This window comes from Colobus angolensis, unplaced genomic scaffold (assembly GCF_000951035.1).
Source record: "Colobus angolensis palliatus isolate OR3802 unplaced genomic scaffold, Cang.pa_1.0 Scaffold54, whole genome shotgun sequence".
Taxonomy (NCBI): Eukaryota; Metazoa; Chordata; class Mammalia; order Primates; family Cercopithecidae; genus Colobus; species Colobus angolensis.
The window spans coordinates 4372954-4395692 of NW_012118932.1; the positions used below are offsets into that span (position 1 = coordinate 4372954).

The window sequence follows — 22739 nt, forward strand, 5'->3', positions numbered from 1 at the left end:
CTGTGTACCACCTGGAGCATTATGGCAAATGTGGGAATTCTTGACTTAAACCCTCTAGACAAATATATTTCTTAAAGGAGAAATAAGTAAGCATTGTATTTTGTTAGTGACGCAGGGCTGTTTCTCTGTTAAGATGTATGGAAAGAGAGATTAGTAACAAAAATAGAACACAAACTAAGGGAGCAGAAAAATGGTGAGGTTCATTCCTCCAGTTGAGAGGGAAATTAATTTCAGCATTTCCTGGCACTTGAAGCAAAGACAATGGTAAGGTCTTGAGTTCTCATTGCCACAAGGACAGCAGTACCTCCATGGGTCTGGAGGGGACCGCTGGTACTATCTAGTAATCCTTAATGAATTTCAGTGATAATCAAGACATGTAATTAGGTGAGACTTCTGCAAAAGAGGCTGTGTATTTTCTTCAAACAGATGTGTCATACGGTTTTGCCTGTGAAAGCCAAGGACGTAGTATCAAAGAGGAAGGCAAGTAGCAGTCCAGGCAGTATTGCTTTCAGGTGATTTGGCCTAATCTCAGATGAAGTTTACCAAAGCAAAAAAATGGGGTTAACCTATTCCCTACATAATCTCTTACAAATATGAGAGGTCTCAAGGGCTTTTGGAAAGTATTAGGTCACATAAACCATGAGCATATTTTCTGACAAATGGATACAATTCTAATTTCCATATCGTTGCTCTGTGATTTAGTAACTACAAGAGTAAGCAGCAGAATGAATATTCTGTTCTGAACATTAAAGAGTGTAGCTTATATTCTTAATACAGCCATAAGACATATCTCTGTGGGCGGCTGCTGGCAGTATCACTGCACTGTGACTAGATCTTCAGGAGTGCCTCTGTCCTAGTTTTTTCAAAAACAGATCTTCGCTTTCCCAAATATTTGGATAGGAACAGCTTACACCTGGGTTAATGAATTAAAAATACTAACAGCAGGAACAAGAATTTGTTATCACAGAGTAACAATCACGCCTGTAATCCCAGCACGTTGGGAGGCCGAGGCGGGTGGATCACGAGGTCAGGAGATCGAGACCACCCTGGCTAACACGGGGAAACGCTGCCTCTACTAAAAATACAAAAAATTAGCTAGGCATGGTGGCGGGCGCCTGTAGTCCCAGTTACTCGTGAGGCTGAGGCAGGAGAATGGCCTGAACCCAGGAGGCAGAGCTTGCAGTGAGCCGAGATCACACCACTGCACTCCAGCCTGGGCGACAACAGAGCGAGACTCTGTCTCAAACAAACAAACAAACAAACCAGAAAAACGATTTTCATTTAAAAGCATTTAAAAGTAGTATTTACCTCTTTGTCAGTGACTTGACCACAAATACACCTTAACACTGCTTCTACAGAATGTGTACGTAACTCACGAGAAATCTTGGAGAGGAATCATATACATACTCTCAATTTTCAAGCCAAGTTCTGTCATTTTAGGATATAAATTTAAACAAATGCCTTATGATACAGGTTTTTCCTACCCTTAGTTTTAGAAGTTGTCTTCTTCCAGCTACAGATCACCCACATTTAAGCCTTCCTGATACTGTCCCCTGGTTTTGAACCTTCAGCAATTTTTGTAGTACTTGTTTGAACCCTTAAGTTTCCTACACTTATTAACTGGGTCCAATATGTGCAGGATATGATTGTTTTAGTTATCACAAATCGGGGATGTGGTTATTTTAAGACGTACTTTGTAATTAAATACATCTGTGTTATCTATAGGCACATGGTAGCTATCTCAATTTGATAAATATATTAATTCCTCAATCAGACATGGTAAAGAAACATACATTGCTCTATTAAATCTTTAGTAACTGAATTCTTCAAACTTTTTGGTACATGAAGATTCTGAACTTGAATTACATAAAGGGTGAAAACTTGGTTTAAAATAAAAGTATGGGGGCCGCCCACTAGGACGAGTCTGTTAGCACTGATACAGAAAACCAATGCTGACATGACTGAAAATGTTCTTGCCTATGCATCTTCTGAAGGAATTAAGGCGGCACACCTATACTCTGCCTAACTTGACATATCCAATGATCAACAAACAGTTAGTAGGTATCATTTATGAGCAAAGTTCTGGAGGAATAACAAAGTGAGTAACAGGAGTTTATAATAAGATGGTAGATGAAATTAAAGTCTCTTCCCGTTCTAAGGCTTAGTTATAACTTTTTAGTAAGCCTCATATGAACATGTTAGCAGCATTACTGAAAATGACAGCCTTGGCAGCAAAGTGAAATTATAAAACCTTTTTTATATATCTTACCAAGGAAAATAACAAAATGTTTTGACAAGTACCACGATGTGAAAAAAGCACCGGTTGACCATGGAGTACAACTGTGAAATGCAAGGCATGTGAAATTCAAGCATTCAGAGAAAAGCCACAATAAGAGCTTGTTAGACCATGAATCTGGTTATACTGTGGGGTCAAATAATGACCATAGGTACACAGGTTTCTCTTTCCCTCATTAAAACAGAAAAAAATTTAAAAGATGCTCTCCAATAATAGAATTATAATGTGATTTAAATATTTTTTAATTACTCATCTACACAAATGACCTTTGATCAAGCACAGGCAAAATATAAGTTGCAATAATATCTACATGTAATGTGAAGGTTTTAAAAAAATAATACAAAGTTCATTCACAGTGCACAAGTGAAAACAAGGTAAGTTTTAAATATTTAAACAACATATAGCCATGATCATTCAAAAGGTAAGCGTATTTTAAAGCACATTTCCATACTGCTAGAGCTACAACATATACCAGCTTAGAGAACTGAGGTAAAAACCATTACTTTGATCCCCTTTATTGGAAAGCAAAAATACCATATTTCTTTCCTCAGATACATACATCTAGAATAAACAAACACAAAATTATTAACTAAAGATTTTATCTTTTAAATCTATACTCTCTTATCCTACGTCAAATTCCAACATTGTGAGGCTGGGAAGCACCACTCTCTGCCATGTTCCCTACTTATTTTTATACCATTCATTTGCATTTGGAGGCTGAATAATTTGCAGAAAGAAGTCTGCTGGAAAAAAACTGTGGAAAATGGGAATACAATGAGAGGGCAATATAGTAAACTACTAGAAAGGTTGATTGTTCCACATGCAACTATAGCACAGTGGGTTAAACGGGGAAGCTGCAAGGGCCACTTATTTCCTACTGTGCACTGCCTAGGTACACTGATTTTTCACACTGAAGGCCTAGCCAAATTAATTTTGGATATCATCTATTTACGGTTGTTCCATCTTCCATGCAGAGCTTTGTCCACTCCTCTTTGCAAATTCTGACATAAAAACAAATGATTCTGTGGCTAGTTCGAATTTGACTTCTGTCTATTTAATATCTTTTTGCTGAAATTTGAATCATTTCTAACTTTCGAACTACCGACACAAGACACAGGGTTTACTCTGGAGACTGATTTTTATTTTCTTTCAATAACGTCTACACTTGATAAATACCTAGCTTTCAAGGAAAAATAAAGCATGCTTAGGATGAGATCAGCTAAAAAGAAGAAAAAACCCATGAAAGAAGCCAAATTACTGTGTGGCATGGAGAGGACGTCAGGACTCTCATGTGGGACTTTTAGTAATATTAATTGTTACCATCTATTCACATACATTACAATACTTATCTCCTCAAAGAAATGAAGCTCTCCCTCCACCTCTTTTTAAAACTTACACAAAGGGATGTGATAACAGTAGTGACTAATATTAGCCTTTTCCTTGGGAGAAATCTGTGGAAATACAGTTGAGGGTATTTCTTTCTCTCTATAGTTGACAGAAGTAAATAAATATGGTCCTGTTTTATTCTTTAGAAATAGATGTGTAGTTGTAATTGTTATGCTTTACAACTGCAAAAATATTCATTAACATGCATTAACCTGTAAGCACTGGTTAGAGGGGTGTACCCAGTAAGGTGATCTCCTAATCTGTGTAGTCAACATAATAGAGTTCTCCTCCCTTTCTATTCACTCCTGTCCCTAGACCTAAAAGAAAGAAAAAAAGTTCCTGACTATGCATCTACCAGCACATCTGTGCTGCTGAAAACTGGACCTACTTTCCTTATCAAACAGTATAAAACAAACATATACTGAATTCCCGCTTTCAGAAGCGTTTTTCCATATCCTCAACCGTGGGTACCAAGTGTTACATCTTGAGGGATCACAACGAAGCATGCATGATGGAAAACAATAAAATGGGGAGTGGCAATGGAGCTGTTCCCAAAAAGCAATTCCAAGAAAATAAGATTTAGTGAACTGTAAAATAAAAACCATCACACAACGGACATTTTTATTAACAAAGTAAAGCCTTAGTGAAAAGGCAACAAATGAGATAGACATTTTAAGTAAAAAAAGCATTTCTTTGCTTGAATGTCCTGTAGCCAATTAAAAAATATTTATTTAAAACACATGAAAATGTTATAAAGGTAGTACTGTAATTAAATTGCAATAAATTAAACTAAATTTTTCTTTATTCAGCTAAGAGGGGGATGGTCAACATTACTTTAATTATTGAAATAATTTCTATTTAAAATAGTCTTATCAAAGAAAGCCTTTTTCTGATGTCTAGTTGAAATGTTTGATAATATTCTAAATGAAATTAGTCAATTGATTATCTTTAATCTTCCTCATCCTGTGTCATAATCCAGTGGCTCTGTCAACAGGAAAAAAACCACTATTAACAGAAAGCCTAACATAAGTATACAACATCTAAAATAAATCAATTTCAAATGGATATAGAGTGAGAAAACAGCAACTGAATCAAATAGGTAAAAGCTGGTATTGACTTAGCTTCCAAGGCAAATTTCTTGGCCGGCTATGAAGGGTTGAAATTTCTTTCACTGAATGTACACTGAATTGTTACAATCCAAATTAACCTGTTTTAGGGGTTCTTCTGTTACCCACTTTTCTTTCATGTGGTGAATATAAACTGAATTATCATGGTCCAATAGTTTCTGGGAATAGAATACTACAGACACACACAATGATTTAGCAGGCTATTGTGATTTTATATACAATTGATAACTTTAAAAAAATTGCTATATAAGTTTTATTTCAAAACACCTAGCATTGTATTTCTGAAGAAGAAATTGACACTGAGTAACCTCAGTTAACGCAGTAAACTAGTGCCACCACAAATAAGACAACCAACAGAGAGCAAGTTTCTTATCTTCAAGGACTGAACCTAATGGCCATATCAATTCTACTACTCCCATTTGTCACTTTAGTACAGCAAAGTAGGATGTTAATCCATTACCACTGTTCTTCCATTCGAAAGGCAGCTGATGGTTAAAGCGCCCGTAACACACATCAATTATTTTTATCCCATGACTTTATTGTATGTTTAGAAAGGTGGAACAGCAGAAGAAAAAGAGGCTGGACAAAAGACGTTGATGTTTTTGTTCTTCAGATATATGCAGAGCTGATTATGAGTATGAATCTGTAAAAATAAACCCATTTAACAAACTGAGGTCAGGGGAGACAAATGCAAAATTTCTAAACAAAGTTTATTACCGCATGATCGTAACAACGTTGAAGCCTACCTGCTTACGTTTGCTAGTATTTCTAAACTTACATAGTCTATCACCTACCATAACAGTATTGGCATAATTTTTTTATCAAACATAAATAAAAATATACTGGAATTCATTTCTTGTAGAAAAAGTTAAAAGCATATACTAAAATTGACTGGAGAAGAATCTGTGTAAGGCTGTATAGCATATAAACATCTTCAGCAAATATTAGAGTAACAATTAACTAGGAATCCTATGTGTTAAAACTACACTTGAGAAAGTATTCCTTAGGGTCCTTGGTAACTTTTACAAAATGGTCAGAATGAAGCAAGGTTACCATTCTGCCAGATTTACTCTTTTAAATGCATCTGCAGGGTACAAAACAGATCATCTGTCCAGTTCACAAGATACTTTGTAAAAGTTCACAGAGTCTTAAGTCACAAGGGTTGAAAAGGGTCTTAGAGACTAGACAGGTAGCAGCAACAGCAATTCTGGATGTCACACTGATCAGCTGAGGGGAGAGACACCATTATGTAAAACACTGGCTGGCTTTCAGCTTCCACATTTTGTTAAAAAAAAGAGAAATACAGCTTATATTTTTAATGGGGCTTCCGGGGCTTTCATCAATTTTTCCCTGCAAAGCACATACAGATCGGTAAACAAAACTATCATATAAGTGCTGGAGATCAAGGTACTAAAGATGTTTATTTCTAATAGTAAGTATTCATGGTAACTATCATGACTAGGGTGATACTGTAACACTTAACGGTTTTAAAATAAAATATTCATACACAGAAGATGTAGAAAGGATTTATGAACATGGACACTTATAAAACACAAAAATTATGTTTACCTTGTGTTAAAGATGATTATGTATTTCTGTATATTTCCACATATCTGTCTTAACTTTTTTTTTAAGACAGTCTCGTTCTGTCGCCCAGGGTGGAGTGCAGTGGCACGATTTCTGCTTACTGCAACCACTGCTTCCAGGTTCAAGTGGTTCTCCTAGCTCAGGCTCCCGAGTAGCTGGAATTACAGGCATGTGCCAGCACGCCTGGGCAATTTTTGTATTTTTAGTAGAGACAGGGTTTCACCATGTTGGTCAGGCTGGTCTCCAACTCCTGACCTCAAGTGATCCACCCACCTTGGTCTCCCTAAGTGCTGGGATTACAGGAGTGAGCCACCGCACTGGCCTGTCTTAACTTACTAAAGAAACAAATGAAATAATGTAACAAAGCTTTATTTTCAAGTTTTCTAAGCCTTGTTTCTGTCCTTCATTGCTGGCATACTGTTCCCAATGATGTACCATGTGAATTGCGCTTCCCTTTCCACCCTGCTTTCTCAAATACATTTTCCTTACAGTAAAGTAGGTTGTTTGGTTTAAAAGCCTTTTCTGAACTGACCTGAACTACTCCTTCCAGTTCTGAGCCTGCTGCATGCTGTCTATAGGGTAAGGCTCACAGACAAAAGTAACAAAATATATGAAGTGATAATGACTTAACTACAGTATTTTTCTTTTCTCAACTCCTTTTATAAAAGCAAATGTCAGCCTGGACAGCAGGGCGAAACCCCATCTCTACAAAAAATTACAGAAATTAGCTGGGCGTGGTGGCATGAGCCTGTGGCTCCAGTTTCTTGAGAGGCTGATGTGGGAGGACTGCTTGAGCCCAGGAGGTTGAGGCTGCAGTGAACTGCGATTGCACCACTGTACTCCAGCCTGGGTGGCAGAGCGAGGGCTCATCTCACACAAGTGACTTACTATTTACAATTTTTCAGCAACAATTAATGGATTATGCTACTAAGGAAAAGTTCTTAAATAATGTATTTTATTAGGAACATGCCTCTAACGCCAGAAAACAGAATCAGACAAGAAAGTAAATTCACTGAGAGGAGTACTAAATTCTAAGGCTATGTAAATTAAGTAGGAAAAACACTTATCTAAATGTTTTTAAACAAAAGAGGTAAAGATTAAGAACAATTATTAAAATTTTAATTAAGTCAAACAGAAAACTTTGTAAGTTAAATATTTAACATACACATGATTACTGACAGACTACAAGCAATGAGGAATAAAGTAATGTCAACTACAGCTCAATTCTTTACACCTAGAAAATGAGTCACCTGCATATTATACAATACCTTAGCTCTCTGTTCACCTTTGTTCTATTCAAAATGAATTCTAGAGGATATTTTTAGTTCAGCCAGAAGGCAATCAAGTTATTCAAAGGAACATTACACATACGAATTTCGGAAGCTAACAGTTTCAGAGATTGATGCCACTGAAATTACAGCATAAGTAACAACCAGGATGTAAGTGAAGCAGAATGATAAACTATTAAGAAAAGTATAATTTTGTGTTTAGTCAGCACCAATACAGTTATAGAATTTTTACTCACTTAATATAATTTATTTCTCCTGATGAAGAGCTTCAATGAAAGCATCAAGTTTTTCTTGAATTTCTCTAACTTTCTCTGTGGGGATAAAAATAAATTAAAGAAAAACATTTATTTTTCAAAGGTATCACAAATCAGGAGGTAATTATTTACTAAATGGTTGGTATACTGAACTATTTGGGGAAAAAGGAAAAACTGAGTCTCACCATACCACCTTTTATCCAAATAAAGTCCACATGGATTATAGCAGTAGGTCTCAGACATATTTTGGAAGTGGGAGGAGAGACTAACCCCTTTGAGGATCTAATAAAAACTGTGAACTCTTAACATGGAAAACAGCATGTATTAAGTACATGTACAATTATGTGGAGAATTTTAAGGAATTCTCAGATTCTCTGAAGCCCAATCAAGAACCCACAGTTAGAAATGTCTGGGTCACAGGAAAATATACAGCAATGACACCATTTTAAAAAACTAAAAGAAAGCAGAGGTGGCCTTAGCCAGGGAAATGACTTCTTAAGTATAAAGTAGTAAGAGTTATAAAGGAAAAGATCCATCAATATGGCCATATTGAAATGTATACTTTTATTTATATGTCCTAAATTAAAAGACAAGGGAAGCTGTGGGAGATGCTTGCAACAAATATGAGAAGTGCAATGATTCTGTAAAAACACACACAAAAAAGTACTTTGCCAGCTATAAATAAGAAAAGTTTATCTGTCTCTGAAATGTAGATTTCCTCCACAAATGTCAACTGTTCACAGTACACGCCAATCCCCTATTAAAAGCGGAAAAGTCATCATCTATACTACTTCATTGCTAACTTAGTCATGCACCTCCTATTTTATTTTATATTTTGAGACGGGGGTCCTACTCTGTCGCCCAGGTTGGAGTGCAGTGGCGCTAACAGGGCTTACTGCAGCCTCAACCTCCTGGGCTCAAGTGATTCTCCTGCCTTGGCCTCGCCTGTAGCTAAGACCACAGGCAGGTGCCACCACGCCTGGCTAGGTTTTTATTTTTAATTTTGTTTTACAAACAGAGTCTCACTTTGTTGCTCAGGCTGGTCCTGAACTGGGCTCAAGTGATCCTCCTGCCTCAGCCTCCCAAAGTCCTGGGATTACAGGTGTGAGCCACTGTGCCTGGTTTCTATTTTAAAACATAGGTTATAGTAAGCATGATAAATATTTTTGTCCTTTTAATGTAATTTAACATATTAGTGGAAATTATCAATTAAGGTGAGTTGGCTGGATCAAAGTGAGCGACCTAGAGGCAAAAGTGGCAAGCATTCTACTTTATGTAGGAAAACCATGTAAAATGCATTTAATATTTGACATTTATATCTTTTATATTTAAAAGTAAACAATCTGCAATTGAAGATATAAGTATTCCTTTTTACCAGCAAGGCAGCATTAGTGATGAGTACCCAAGAAAATGAAGAATTGTCCTTTTTATGAATTCTTATTAGCATTGCAGGAACTCAAAAAAGCCTACCATGGTTGGATATAAAGAATATAACATTTTCATATTCTTTTATCAGTAATTTATTCTTTCCATATTATTTTTCCAGTAATTTAAAACTTGTAGGTCTTGCTATGTTGCCCAGGCTAGATTCAGACTCCTGAGCTCAATGGATCCTGCTGCCTCAGCCTCCTGAGTAGCTGAGACTACGGGTGAGTGCCACTATGCCTGGCTGAAGTACTTCTCATTCTAGGTATTAGATTCAGACTGATATAAAATCTGTGGGGGGAGGGGAAGGGAAAGTCCAATTGTTTTACTGAAACTATGTATTGAGAAAATATAATAGTTATTATGAAGGCAGCATTAACTCCTTATATATAAAATTAAACTAGAAAAACTTAAAAAAAAATCCTAACCCATCTCTTAAAAGTTGAGTCTCAATTTTCTGGTGGGCTCACTTCCATCTGTTAAACAGCAGACAAACCAGTAAACTTTCTTGCTTTCCCAAAATAAGGCCACATTCTTAGTTTTAAAATTAATTCATTTAGTTGCTTAGAAACAGCTTAACCTATTTTTGTTTTTTTCAGTGAATGTAAGAAAGTTTCACATCAGTTCATCAGTTGAAGGATTTTTAAAAACTGGGGGGGTTAGGAGAAAGACATTTTCTAAATTGTTACCTAGAATTCTGGAAATGAATGCGGTCTTTTAAAAAAAAAATCATCTAACTTACACAACACATGGGAATCTCAAACAGGTGCTTCTCTCCACATTTCACTGAGAAATATTTCTACTTGGGAATGCTATACTGTATGAAGAGAAGAAGTCCAACTCCATTTGATACATGATTGGAGAACAACAGGGCAGTGCATGGCCAGGTCTACCCATCCTTTTGCCTCACTGGTGACCCCCATCCTAAGCTGGATGGACTACTGCAGGGAGGCGGTACAGCAGCCTTACTCCCTACAAGAGACTATACAGAGCAAGATCCAATTGGATTGAAAGACACCAAGAGCCACTCTGATGCGGGTGTCTCACTCTGTAAGGTCTAAATGAAAATCAGATTTTTCTAAAATTAACAGGTAAGCAGTTTTTTTTCCTAAATGAAAGCACAAAGACTATTTAATGTACTTTAATATGAAAACCACAAAATGAAAAAATGCCAAATTTCCCTTAAGTATTTACGATTAGAATATCAGGACACAGTGCTACCATGCCTTGAAACCTCAGGAATGACAATGGACACTTACCTAAGTTACCAGGCAGTAACGGGGGCAGGAGTGCGGACGGGGTGGGGGAGACTGGAGGTGAGTGTTAAAAGCGCAATTATGATCAATGTATCCTTTAAACATTAACTGGAAAACATTTTTTTCTTTGTTCTTTCACTTTCACAATGCACTTGGATATGAGGACACACACGATGCCCTGCCTTTGAGGAGCATCCCCGGCTTTTGGATATGAGGACACACACGATGCCCTGCCTTTGAGGAGCATTCCCGGCTTCTGGACATGAGGACACACAGGATATGAGGACACACAGGATATGAGGACACACAGGATATGAGGACACACACAGGATGCCCTGCCTTTGAGGAGCATCCCCGGCTTCTGGATATGAGGACACACAGGATATGAGGACACACAGGATGCCCTGCCTTTGAGGAGCATCCCTGGCTTTACTCTCTCATTCTAAGGCTATGATGTATCTACCATGTATTTCCAAATTTGGCATTTCATTTGGTTCTCATACAGCCTTGCAGGTATCATTACTAAATATGAGGACATTAAAGCCTGGAGAGTTAGCCTTGTCTACACTTCTCTGATTAAGAAACACACACTACATCTGCTACCATGTTTGTCTGACACAGAGTCTTGCACCGTCACCCAGGAGTGCTGCAAACACAGCTCACTACAGCCTTGACCTCCTAGGCTCGAGTGATTCTCCCGTCTCAGTCTCCCCAGTAGGTGGGACCACAGGCATGCAGCACCACACCTGGCTAATTTGTTAATTTTTTTTTGTCAAGATGGGGGTCTCACTATGTCGCCCAGGCTGGTCTCGAAGTCTGGGCCTCAAGCAATCCTCCCCACTTGGCTTCACAAACTGCTAGAATTACAGGGCGTGAGCTACTACACCCAGTCTGCTACCATATGTTAACTCATAATAACAAAGCAAAGCTCATAGTGACAAAGCAAATGCTGTTATTTGGTCTTGTTTTAAGTATTACCTTTGACTTAAAATAAGATACATTTCAGGGAGAATCACTTGAACCCCGGAGGTGGAGGTTGCAGTGAGCCGAGATCACACCACTGCACTCCAGCTTGGTGACATAGCGAGACTCCGTCTCAAAAAAAAAAAAAAAAAAAAGACGCATTTCAGTAAAAATCAGGGAACAAAATAGTTACTGACACCTCCTAAGTAGTCTATGCCTAAGGATGACCAAACAGTACACAATATGCCATCATATTCTGATGAAAATTGTGCCCTCTTGAGGAGACTAAATCTACACACATTTGGAGAAGCCCTTGGAGAACAATACAAGATGGGACCACAACTGCTCAGCGCCTTCTGTGTCCAGAACAAGGCCCTATCACTGCATATGCTCCATCAATGATAAATGAAGTTGCCCAAAATATGGCACAGAAAATAAGGGCTGTGGTTTCCAAAGGGAAAAACGAACTTAGCTGGCTTCATGAATACTACACTAGTGATCGAGCGGGAGGAAGACAGGATCAGAAGAGCTACAGCAAGCCTGGGAATGGGAGGCAAGACACACACAGATAATGAAGGTCAAGGAAAGCTGGTGGCTCCCACCTGAACCAGACAAGCAACATAGAACAGGATACCCAGGTCCAACACCACAAGTGGGAAAAAAACCCCTTCACCTGAATGGTTGCATCTTATTATCAAGGCTGAAAGATGCTGACTATGTATACATACTCACTTGAAGCTTTAGAAACTACATTCTGATTTCTTGCTTTCCAAGAAAGCTATATTACAAATAATACGCAGAATTATTTCTCATAAATTCATTCATTTTAAATTTTGACATAAGTTTCCAAGAATGTCTGTATAATAACTGTGCCATCTGGCTGCACAGAAAGCCAAGTTATCCATAAACAATGAAGTTGAAGGTTGGCAACAAAAACTTCCTACTTTCCGATCCTTCAAATTAATGCTTCCATATCACAGTGCATTCAAATTTCAAAAATATTATTGTAACTATTTCACCATTAGAAATTGCATTCTCTCAGAAATATGTGTATGGATCAGCATGAGTAATTATAAAGCAAACTCATATTTCCATTAAATATTTGAATTAAATATTCACAAATAAAGAATAAAATTTGTGATTTACTTGGTAAATTAAACCAACTCAGGAAGGGATTAACAAACTGCTATTTCTGTTATACCGAAATAGCTATTTCTACGTGTAGTGAATACTGAGTCTACTTTGCATTTATCCAATGTTTACTTAAAAGATGAGCTATTTCAAACATCAATTCACTGTGCTTCTTGATTGAGTCATGAATATTCCCATAATCCCCAACTCATAAACCGTCTCAGTGAATGAAGTTCCTTCTCTTTTTTCTTCTCTTCAGATGACTTGACGCCCATTCATGTTTTGGGTCTCTTTATCTCAACATGAAATGATACTGCTACTCTCATTTTCTTTTTGGGTCTTCTGATACTTGCTCTAAAGTCTCAAATATAGACTAATCTGTAATTAGGTTTTGAATACACTGTGAATACCAAAAGGCCAAACCCGGGAGAAGGTTCACTTCAGTGGTTAATAACAGTTTAGAACAGGAACAAAGAACCACACACAAAACACTAACACATGCCCTGAAATAAACCTTTTAAAACTTTTGATGTTTTTAAAGAAAGCAAGCTGCCAACTTACTAATGCAGTGTACTTTAAGCAAACCACACACCCAAAGATCCAAATGTACCTTAATAGAACTGTTTTATAACATGCTGCATAAGCACTTTATGTTAAGCTTTAAGACACCCTCTAAGTGTATTCTACTTAGATTCTACTGTAAAAAGCTATTCACTACAGTCCTGAAAAGTAAAGGAACACCTTTTATTATGTAATATATATTATTCATGAAAAGGTTTGCTTTTTATTAAACAACTACACTATTAACTTGCCCTTTAGAAGTTCAGTATTTAAGTGAATCTAGGGTGTGGGGGAAATAAGAAAAGGAAAAAAAGGTGAACAAGAGACTACACTCAAGATTCTCAAAACTACAGTTAAATTCTTAGATTTAGCACAAGAAAAAATGTGCGTCTTTTACAGTTGATGAAAGGTTGAACCAAAGAGATAGACAAAGGTATATGACTAAATCTAGCACTTATCTTCTGAATCTTAGTTCTGTAGATTTTTTCTTTAAAATAGGCATGATTATTTTTAAACACTCAATGAAGACAAACAGAATACTCCTGCATGTTACAGAAGGAGGCATCCAATCACACGTCCAGGAAGACTGTTAAGGACTGGTACAGTACTTCGAAAGCTGAGGTTCCCAGATTTCTGGGGCCTGTAAAGGCTGGGTTAGTTCCATTACTTCAAAAACTCAAAATGGAAATCTTCATTTGGACTAGAAGCACATCCCCTCTCCTAACAACTACTTCCTTATACTGATTAGGAACTCTAGCTGGTGGTTGTATTTCTAATGCGAAGAATGTAACTGCACTGTTGTAGACAAAATCTTCTGTAACATGGACTTCATGTTAATTCCAAATAATGGAAGAAACATTCGATGAAAAAATGTTTTAAGACTCCTTAGTCTAACACCTTTACTAATCTACGGGGCAGTCATTTTATATGATTTTTATAAAGCAGAGAACATGTAATGTGTATCACTTAAAATATATGACAATGTGGTATTTGCCATTAACTTTATAACTAGGTAAGCCACAGTCCCAGCTTTATCTATAAAATGAAGGAATTTGTCCAGGAGAATTCAAAGTCCACACTAATTTAAAACTTATGATTAAAATGTATTGTTCTAATTCATTATATAACTGCATCTTTAATTTTTTTTTGTTTATTCCTTAGTATCTTTTTATTTATTTGATATTAACCCTCTAGTAAAACATGTAACCACAAATTGCCATATCATTCTCACGGGGCTTCATAATTCATTTTGGAAAGATCATTTTTATAACGTATTTTTTCTAAGCATTAATGTGGAGAACAGCAAGGACTGCTTGTATAAATTCTCTACTTACCAAAAAGTCTGTTATTTAACATCACTCGGCCCAGCATAGCACTGCTTGCTATGTAATAGATGTCCATGAATATTTATGCATTCATAGTTGAGTGGTCTGACTTAAACAATACTTAATCACTAAAGGTGATTATTAAAGATTTGCTATTTTGTGACCCCATAAAGTATAATTTAGAAAGAAAGTAGCCTTAAGAAAGTCTGTGAGGTAAATTACAGCATGCTGAATATATAAAAAGCTCCATAGCAATTTGTTGATAAATTCAGCTCTTTTTTTTTTTTGAGATGGAGTCTCGCTCTGTTGCCCGGGCTGGAGTGCAGTGGCATGATCTCGGCTCACCGCAACCTCTGCCTCCCGGGTACAAACAATTCTTCTGCCTCAGCCTCCCGAGTAGCTGGGACCACACGCATGTGTCACCACGTCTGGCTAATTTTTTTGTATTTTTAGTAGTGATGGGGTTTCACCATATTGGCCAGGCTGATCTTGAACTCTTGACCTCGTGATCCACCCGCCTCGGTCTCCCAAAGTGCTGGGATTACAGGCGTGAGCCACCGTGCCTGGTCACATAAATTCAGCTTTTTAAAAAATAAACTCTTATAACACAAGCATTTCTACCAGGCTCCCTTTAGCTAGTACAATTAAAACCTCTTCAAATACTTTCTATGTATTTTAGGCCTATTCCCCAAAAGGTTTCAGTATGAACATGAATTAGCCTTATACTTAGGCTTTTATCCTTGTTAGACCACTCAATTTTCTTAAGTGGATGGCAATCCTAATTTCAGCTCAGTTATGATGATTATGGCTCCGACTTAACTAATAAAAAAAGTAGTACTTGGCTGGGCACAGTGGCTCACGCCTGTAATCCCAGCACTTTGGAAGGCCGAGGCAGGCAGATCACATGAGCTCAGGAGTTCGAGAGCAGCCTGGCCAACATGGCGAAACCCCATCTCTACTAAAAATACAAAAATTAGCCGGGTGTGGTGGTGGGCACCTGTAATCCCAGCTACTTGGGAGGCTGAGGCAGGAAAATCACCTGAATCCAGGAGGTGGAGGTTACAGTGAGCCAAGATCACACCACTGCACTCCAGCCTGGGTGACAGAGCGAGATGTTCCAAAAAAAAAAAAAAAAGTAGTACCATTCCAGGTGCCCGTCAATGTCAATGAGTGTAAAATCTTGAACTTCTGGCTACCTGATACTTATTAAAGGATCAGCTGCAAAAACAAATAATATTTATGGGAGACCGTATGGAGGATGTAAGTTCATCTATTTCTCTGGATACTAGGTATTTTATCCTTAGATAAGCCAAACCAAATAGCTGTATGTTTGGACAGCATCATTTTTTCCCTAGAACTGCGTATGTTAGCCTGCGTGAGAAACATTACAATAAAGGGCCCCAGGATATTGCTGATTATACGTAGCCATTAGATTCATTATATCATCTAACTCAGGGTCCACTTTAAGGGAAATTTCTCTCAGTTGTGTGTACCAAGAAGACCTATGCTTCTCCTAAGCAACTGCTGTGTTGCTGTCTGATGGCCACCATGAATGATGTTAATGACCTCTCTGCTTTCCATTTTGTATCTGCCAGCCACCAGGAAACTGAGGGCTACATTTGCATCTTCCCAGCAGAGTACCGGCATACTTCGGAGATACGCAAGTTTGGTTCTAGACTACCACAATAAAGCGTGTACCACAATAAAGCGTGTATCACAATAAAGGGAGTCGCATAAGGTGTTTTGGTTTTCCAGTGCATTTAAGTTACGTTTACAGCATACTGTAATATATTAAGTGTGTAATAGCATTATGTCTAAAAAGACAATGTACGTACCTTATTTAAAAATACTTTATCGCTAACAAATGCTAAGGATCATCTGAGCCTTCAGTGAGTCATAATCTTTTTGCTGGTGGAGGGTCTGGCCCTGATGACTGATCAGGGTGGTGGTTGTTGCAGGTTAGGGTGGCTATGCCAATTTCTTAAAATAAGATAACAATTGTAGTTTGCTGCACTGATTGATTCTTCCTTTCATGAAAGATTTCACAGTAGCATGTGATGCTGTCTGATAGCATTTTATCCACAATAGGTAATTTTGGGTAAATTTTACCCAAATTTTTCTTCTTTAAAAATTGGGAGACAATCTTCTCAAACCCTGCAGCTGCTTTATCTAGTAAGTTTATGTAATATTCTAAATTCTTTACTGCCATTTCAACAATGTTCACAGCATCTTCACCAGAACAGATTCCATCTCAAAAAACACTTTCTTCAAACTGAGACTGCCAAAAAAAAAAAAAAAAAGGAAGAAGAAAACACTTTCTTTGCTTGTCCATAAAAAGCAACTTTTCATCTGTTCAAGTTTTATCATATTACAAGAGAACTAATTCTAGTTCTATTGCTGTCTCTACCATATCTGCAGTTACTTCCTCCTCTTAAGTCTCAAACTCTTCAAAGTCATCCACGAGGGTTGGAATCAACTTCTTCCAAACTGTTAATGGTGACATTTTGACCTCCACCCATGAATCCTGAATGGTCTTAACAGCATCTAAAATGGTGAGTCCTTTCCAGAAGCTTTTCCTTTTTTTTTTTCCTAAATCCTTCAGAGGTATCACTATCTATGGCAGCTAGGGCCTTAAGAAATGTATTTTTTTTTTTTTTTTGAGATGGAGTCTCGCTCTGTCGCCCGGGCTGGAGTGCAGTGGCCGGATCTCAGCTCACTGCAAGCTCCGCCTCCCGGGTTCGCGCCATTCTCCTGCCTCAGCCTCCCCAGTAGCTGGGACTACAGGCGCCCGCCACCTCGCCCGGCTAATTTTTTGTATTTTTTAGTAGAGACGGGGTTTCACCGTGTTAGCCAGGATGGTCTCGATCTCCCGACCTCGTGATCTGCCCGTCTCAGCCTCCCAAAGTGCTGGGATTACAGGCTTGAGCCACCGCGCCCGGCCTAAGAAATGTATTTTTAAAATAATAAGGCTTCAAGGTTGAAAGTGTTCCTTGATCCATGGGCTGCAGAATGGGTGTTGTGCTAGCAGGCACAAAAACAACATTAATCTCCTTGTACATCTCCCTCAGAACCCTTGCTTGACCAGATGCATTGTCAATGAGCAGTAATATTTTGAAAGAAAACTTTTCTGAGCAGGTCTCAAGAGTTATAATATTCAGTAAACCATGCTGTAAACAGATGTGCTGTCATCCAGGCTTTTTGTTCCACCTTTAGAGAACAAGCAGGGTAGACTTAGCATAACCCTTAAGGGACCTAGGATTTTCAGAATGGTAAATTCTTTGGGTTGGCTTCAACTTAAAGTCACCTGCTGCATTACCACCCAATAGGAGGCACAGTCTCTCCTTTGAAGCCTTGAAGCCTGGCATTGACTTCTCTCTAGCTATTAAACTACTAGATGGCATCTTCTTCCAATAGACGGCTATTTCATCTGCATCAAGAATCTGTTGTTTAGCATAACCACCTTCATCAATTATTTTAGTTAGATCTTCTTGATAACTTGCTGCAGCTGCTACATCAGCACCTTGTACTTTTATGTTGCAGAAATGGCTTTTTTCCTCTTAAACCTTATGAATCAACCTTTGCTAGCTTCAAACTTTATTCTGCAGCTTCCTACCTCTCTCAGCTTTCAGAGAATTGAATAGAGTTAGGGACTTGTTCTGGATTAGGTTTTAGCTTAAGGGAATGTTATGGCTGGTTTGATCTTCTATCCAGACCAGTAAAACTTTCTGCAAAAAGGGCTGTTCTGCTTTATCACTTGTGTGTTCACGGGAATAACACTTTTAATTTCCTTCAATAACTTTTCTTTTGCATTCACAGTTTGGCTAATGGCCCATTTTGGCTTTCAACAAGCCTCCTTTACTAAGCGTAATCATTTCTAGCTTTTGATTTAAAGTGAGATACGGCACCCTTTCTTTCAGCCGAACACGTAGAGGCCATTGCAGGGTTATTAGCTGGCCAAATTTCAACAGTGTTGTGTCCTGGGGAATAGGGAGGCCCTGAAGAGGAGGAGAGAGACAGGGAATGTCTAGTTGGTGGAACAGCCAGAATACACGTATGTACTGATTAAGTTCACTGACTAATATAGGCACAGTTAGTGGTACCCAAAACAGCTACAATACAAACATCAAAGATCACTGATGATAGTTCACCATGACCGATAGAATAATAATGGAAAAACTCGAAATACTGCAAGAATTATCAAAATGTGATAGCGACATGAGGTAAGCACATGCTGTTGGGAAAATAGTGCCAACAGGCTTATTCAGTACAGGGTTGCCACAAAACTTCTATTGTTAAAAATGCAGTAACTGTGAAGTGCAATAAAGTGACATGCAACAAAATGAGGTCTGCCTGTATGTAGAAGCCTTGAGCATGCATTTTGAGGGGGCATCAATTCTATCTTATATTTTACTTTATTTCACTTGCCTGGATTTTCCTTTTCCTTCAACTCAAAGTTTTCACTTAAGTAGTTTTATCTTTTGCATAGGATATATGTAAGTTGCCTCAACTTCCTTTTGGATAATTAATAAACGAACAAGCTAGTCTATAGAAGATATATTATTAGCCAGCTGATTCAAATAATACAACACAATATTCTAAAAGTGGTCATTTTATATTGGTAATAGTTTTTAAATCAGTAATTTAAGAACATTCTGCAGGGCCACGGAGGGACAATATCTGTTACATAAAACCTTGCATAAATAATTTCTGCATGGGAGAAAAAGTAAATTATTTTTATTTCTGCTGAATTCTTAGCAAACCCAATGATATCAATATCTATTCCTATAATACTTATTTTCAGCAACAGAAGTAAAAGCATAAATGTTTATGGAATTTATGATTATCTTTTTAAATGTAAAAAATGAATAGATTTTACCATAAGATTACAATGATTTACTCTGAAATATTTTATTTTTGTATCCAATACATAAGATGCTCCACACTTAAATTATGACAAAAAACTTAAAAAGTTATTTCATATGTTAACTCATTAATGATACATTGCTTTTTCTCAAAAAAAAGTTCCATTATTTCAAAATGAATACATTCATTTTGCTGCCTGATAAAAATTTAAATGTCGATAATACATTTAAAAAAATATGATTTAGGCATTATTACTTGGGAAGACTAAAAAAGATCAGTAAAATATTCTTAGTCAATTAAAAATGCTTTAAAAAATTCATCTTGTTTTTCTTTTTCTCTTATTTCTAAAATTATATTTTTCCCTGAATTTACTTAGGAGGAAAGCAGAAATGTTCTAAGAAAAGGAAAACCACCCAGGAAGCCCTTAAAGAGATAGGCATCATTTATCACCTGCAAAGACAGATTTATAAGAGGGCCCCTTCTGTTCCTTTAAGACTGCAAAACAGATGGGAAGTGAATGGACAGTCAATGGGACAAGAAAACACATGGGAGGTGCTGCTGTATGCATGTTCCCAGCATAAGAAAGAGGTCAAGATTGTAACTGCATGACTGGGTCCTGGAAAGGGTCTTTCTTCAAGCTGTTACAAAGACAAATGCTGTTCCTCATCCTGCTGTCAAACTGTTATAAATATTGGTTTGTCAAAAGACCTTCAGTGCTGAAGCTTTAAAAAGGAGGCAAAACAGACGAATGAATCATGAGAATGATTCTTAAACAGTCAGTTCATCACTGTAATTTTAAAAGTAAAAGAAAGTATAAGATCAGAGAATGTAATTCTGATTTACAAACCAAACTAAAAATGTACTAAAAAATGAAATTAAAAATTGTAGGTTTTAATAAAATTATGAATTAGGTGAGGTGAAAGCAAAAATAAAATACAAGTTCCATCTCTTAAAAAAATGGTGTATTAGGATAAAGTATTATGAAAGTTAGCACAAGAAGAACAGGTATTCATGTTAGGCCGATTTCCGAAGTTCTTGGTTTATCATTGAGTTTATTTTACAGAGGTGCTGTTTATCATAACTGAGTGAGAATCAGGCTCAGAAAAATAAAAACAACTTCTAAACTAATTTCACATATTAAATTAAATTAGAAAATCACCTTTAAGTCACAATTTCTTTTCTATTGAAAAGAACAAACTGGCACTGAGTATACATAGATTTATAAACTTAGAATTATCTTTTTTGAGGAATGAAAACATTATGTACCTCTTTAGGAGGCAAATTCATTGTTATAGATCCTTAACACATATTAAAAATCACATAAAAAAAGAAGCCAAATTATATGAACTTGGTTGTCTATGGTTACCACAAACACAAACCCAAAGATTAATGATGAACAGAATACCTAAACAATTCTTAAAAAAGTCCTATCTGTAACACATACGATTAGCCCCAGCTTTGCCATAAATATTTATGTAATTGGCTTAACCATTTACATCAATGAATGTTAATTTCTCTATCTGAACAATGGGCATATAATGCCTTACAAGCCTCATAAGACTTTACAAGACACACATGGACAAGCAGAAGTTTTGTAAACTGTAAAGCACTATATAAATGTGAGGGCCAGATCCTAGAGTTTCAAGTAGGATATGGACTCCAAAGTACCAAATGATGCAGTTACAAGGAAGTCTTTTCTTTCTTTCTTTCTTTTTTCTTAAGTTTTGAAATCTTTTTTTTCCCCTTTATTTCTTCTTAAAAAACAAAAACAAAAACAAAAGCGGGATCTATGTGCAGAATGTGCAGGTTTGTTACACAGGTATACGTGTGCCATGATGGTTTGCTGCACCTAAGTCCTCTAAGTTCCCTCCCCTCACCCCCCACGCCCCAACACACCCTGGTGTATGTTGTGCCCCTCTGTGTCCATGTGTTCTCAATGTTCAATTCCCACGTATGAGTGAGAACATGTGGTGTTTGGTTTTCTGTACATGGAAGTATTTTCTAGTCCTGAATGCATGCCTGGGTCATTATTTTCTCTTAAATTTTCAGTAATCTTGGGAAAAAAACAGTTTCAGTAGAAGTGAGACTCAAAGAGCTAACTTTTGTAATAGAGATTAGAGCTCACAGTAGCTACTAGAGTGCATGGAAGGTTTAACCCACTAGCTTTAAGATGAGAATGACTTGAGCATCTTTGAAGAAAGAAAGGAGATATAATGAATACACAAGCACATACGGGAAGGCCAGGTACTAAATACAGGTATGGGATTACTGTTCAAAGGACAGTGATTTTCAGTACCTGCTATGAACTATAAAAGTAACTGGTACCACAGGTTTCATTTTTACTAATGCTGCTTATTCCTCTTAATGAATATTTCTGAAATAAGTTTATATGAAGACAATGAAGAAAAATTTAGCCCACTGAGCGATGAGAAATTAAAAATAGGGGCAATGACAATGAGCTGAAGATGTGTGGGTGTAAGAAGCCAACCTGAGACCTCTTCATGAAAAATGTGTCCAGAAATTATGTCCCTAGGACCACATTCAAAATTGTCTTAAACTACAGTGCTACACTCTGGGTAGTGGCAATTATTTTTTAAAATTTTGCCATCTATAGTTTCTAATTTCCCACAATGCATAAACACTAGCTCTGTCATAATAAAAAGGATGTTAAAAAAAAAAAAACCCTCAAATTCCAGTAGTGTACTTTGGTAAAGACCAGTGTACAGACAGATCTGTGCATACGCCACAGACGGTGAAGCAGTGCCGACAAAAGGAGAGAGTGAAGATACAAAGGCTTTAATGCTTGGCCCAGAAAAGAGATCTAACTGAAGTTACCAAAGCAAACTTCCACTGCTCAGAATATTGAAACTACAGAATAGATGAGTGAGCTGTTCTAAGAGAAATTAAAATGAAACATTCTGTACATACGAGGTAACAATGAAAGAATCTTAAATGGGTGGTACAAGTGTGCAAACTGAGTTTAATAAAGATTCTGATTTATTTTCAGATGACAGATCCATGATGCATAGTTACAGGACACGAGAATTCACTGTGAATCCCCCAACCACTGCGGATGGTATCATGATGAACAACGACCCTGTGGTCCCATGAAATGTCTCTTGGCATCACAACCAGCAATAGGTTACTTGGGAAAATATCTGTTACTTTTAAGATACAGCACATCATGTAATAGCTTCGTCATTCCAAGAATAGGATAATTAAGACTATAACATTTCAAAGGTAATTCTGAATCGTGCTCTCCGGGGGAGGAGGGCT

General features: G+C 37.2%; 1 protein-coding gene across 9 annotated transcripts in view; it reads right to left on the reverse strand.

The window, feature by feature from the left end:
- Positions 1-2237: 2237 nt before the first annotated feature.
- OPA1 (optic atrophy 1 (autosomal dominant)) overlaps positions 2238-22739 on the reverse strand; it is a 96777-nt gene continuing 76275 nt past the window's right edge. For 8 of the 9 annotated variants that reach the window (XM_011961224.1, XM_011961220.1, XM_011961223.1 and 5 more), the window contains 2 exons: positions 7922-7996; positions 2238-5452 (listed from right to left, as the gene is read on the reverse strand). In XM_011961224.1, coding sequence (XP_011816614.1) covers positions 7932-7996 — 65 coding nt within the window. In that variant the 3' untranslated portion in view covers positions 2238-5452; positions 7922-7931. Of the gene's footprint in view, positions 5453-7917; positions 7997-22739 lie in introns of all 9 variants that reach the window. The other variant, XM_011961216.1, reaches the window with a different exon arrangement.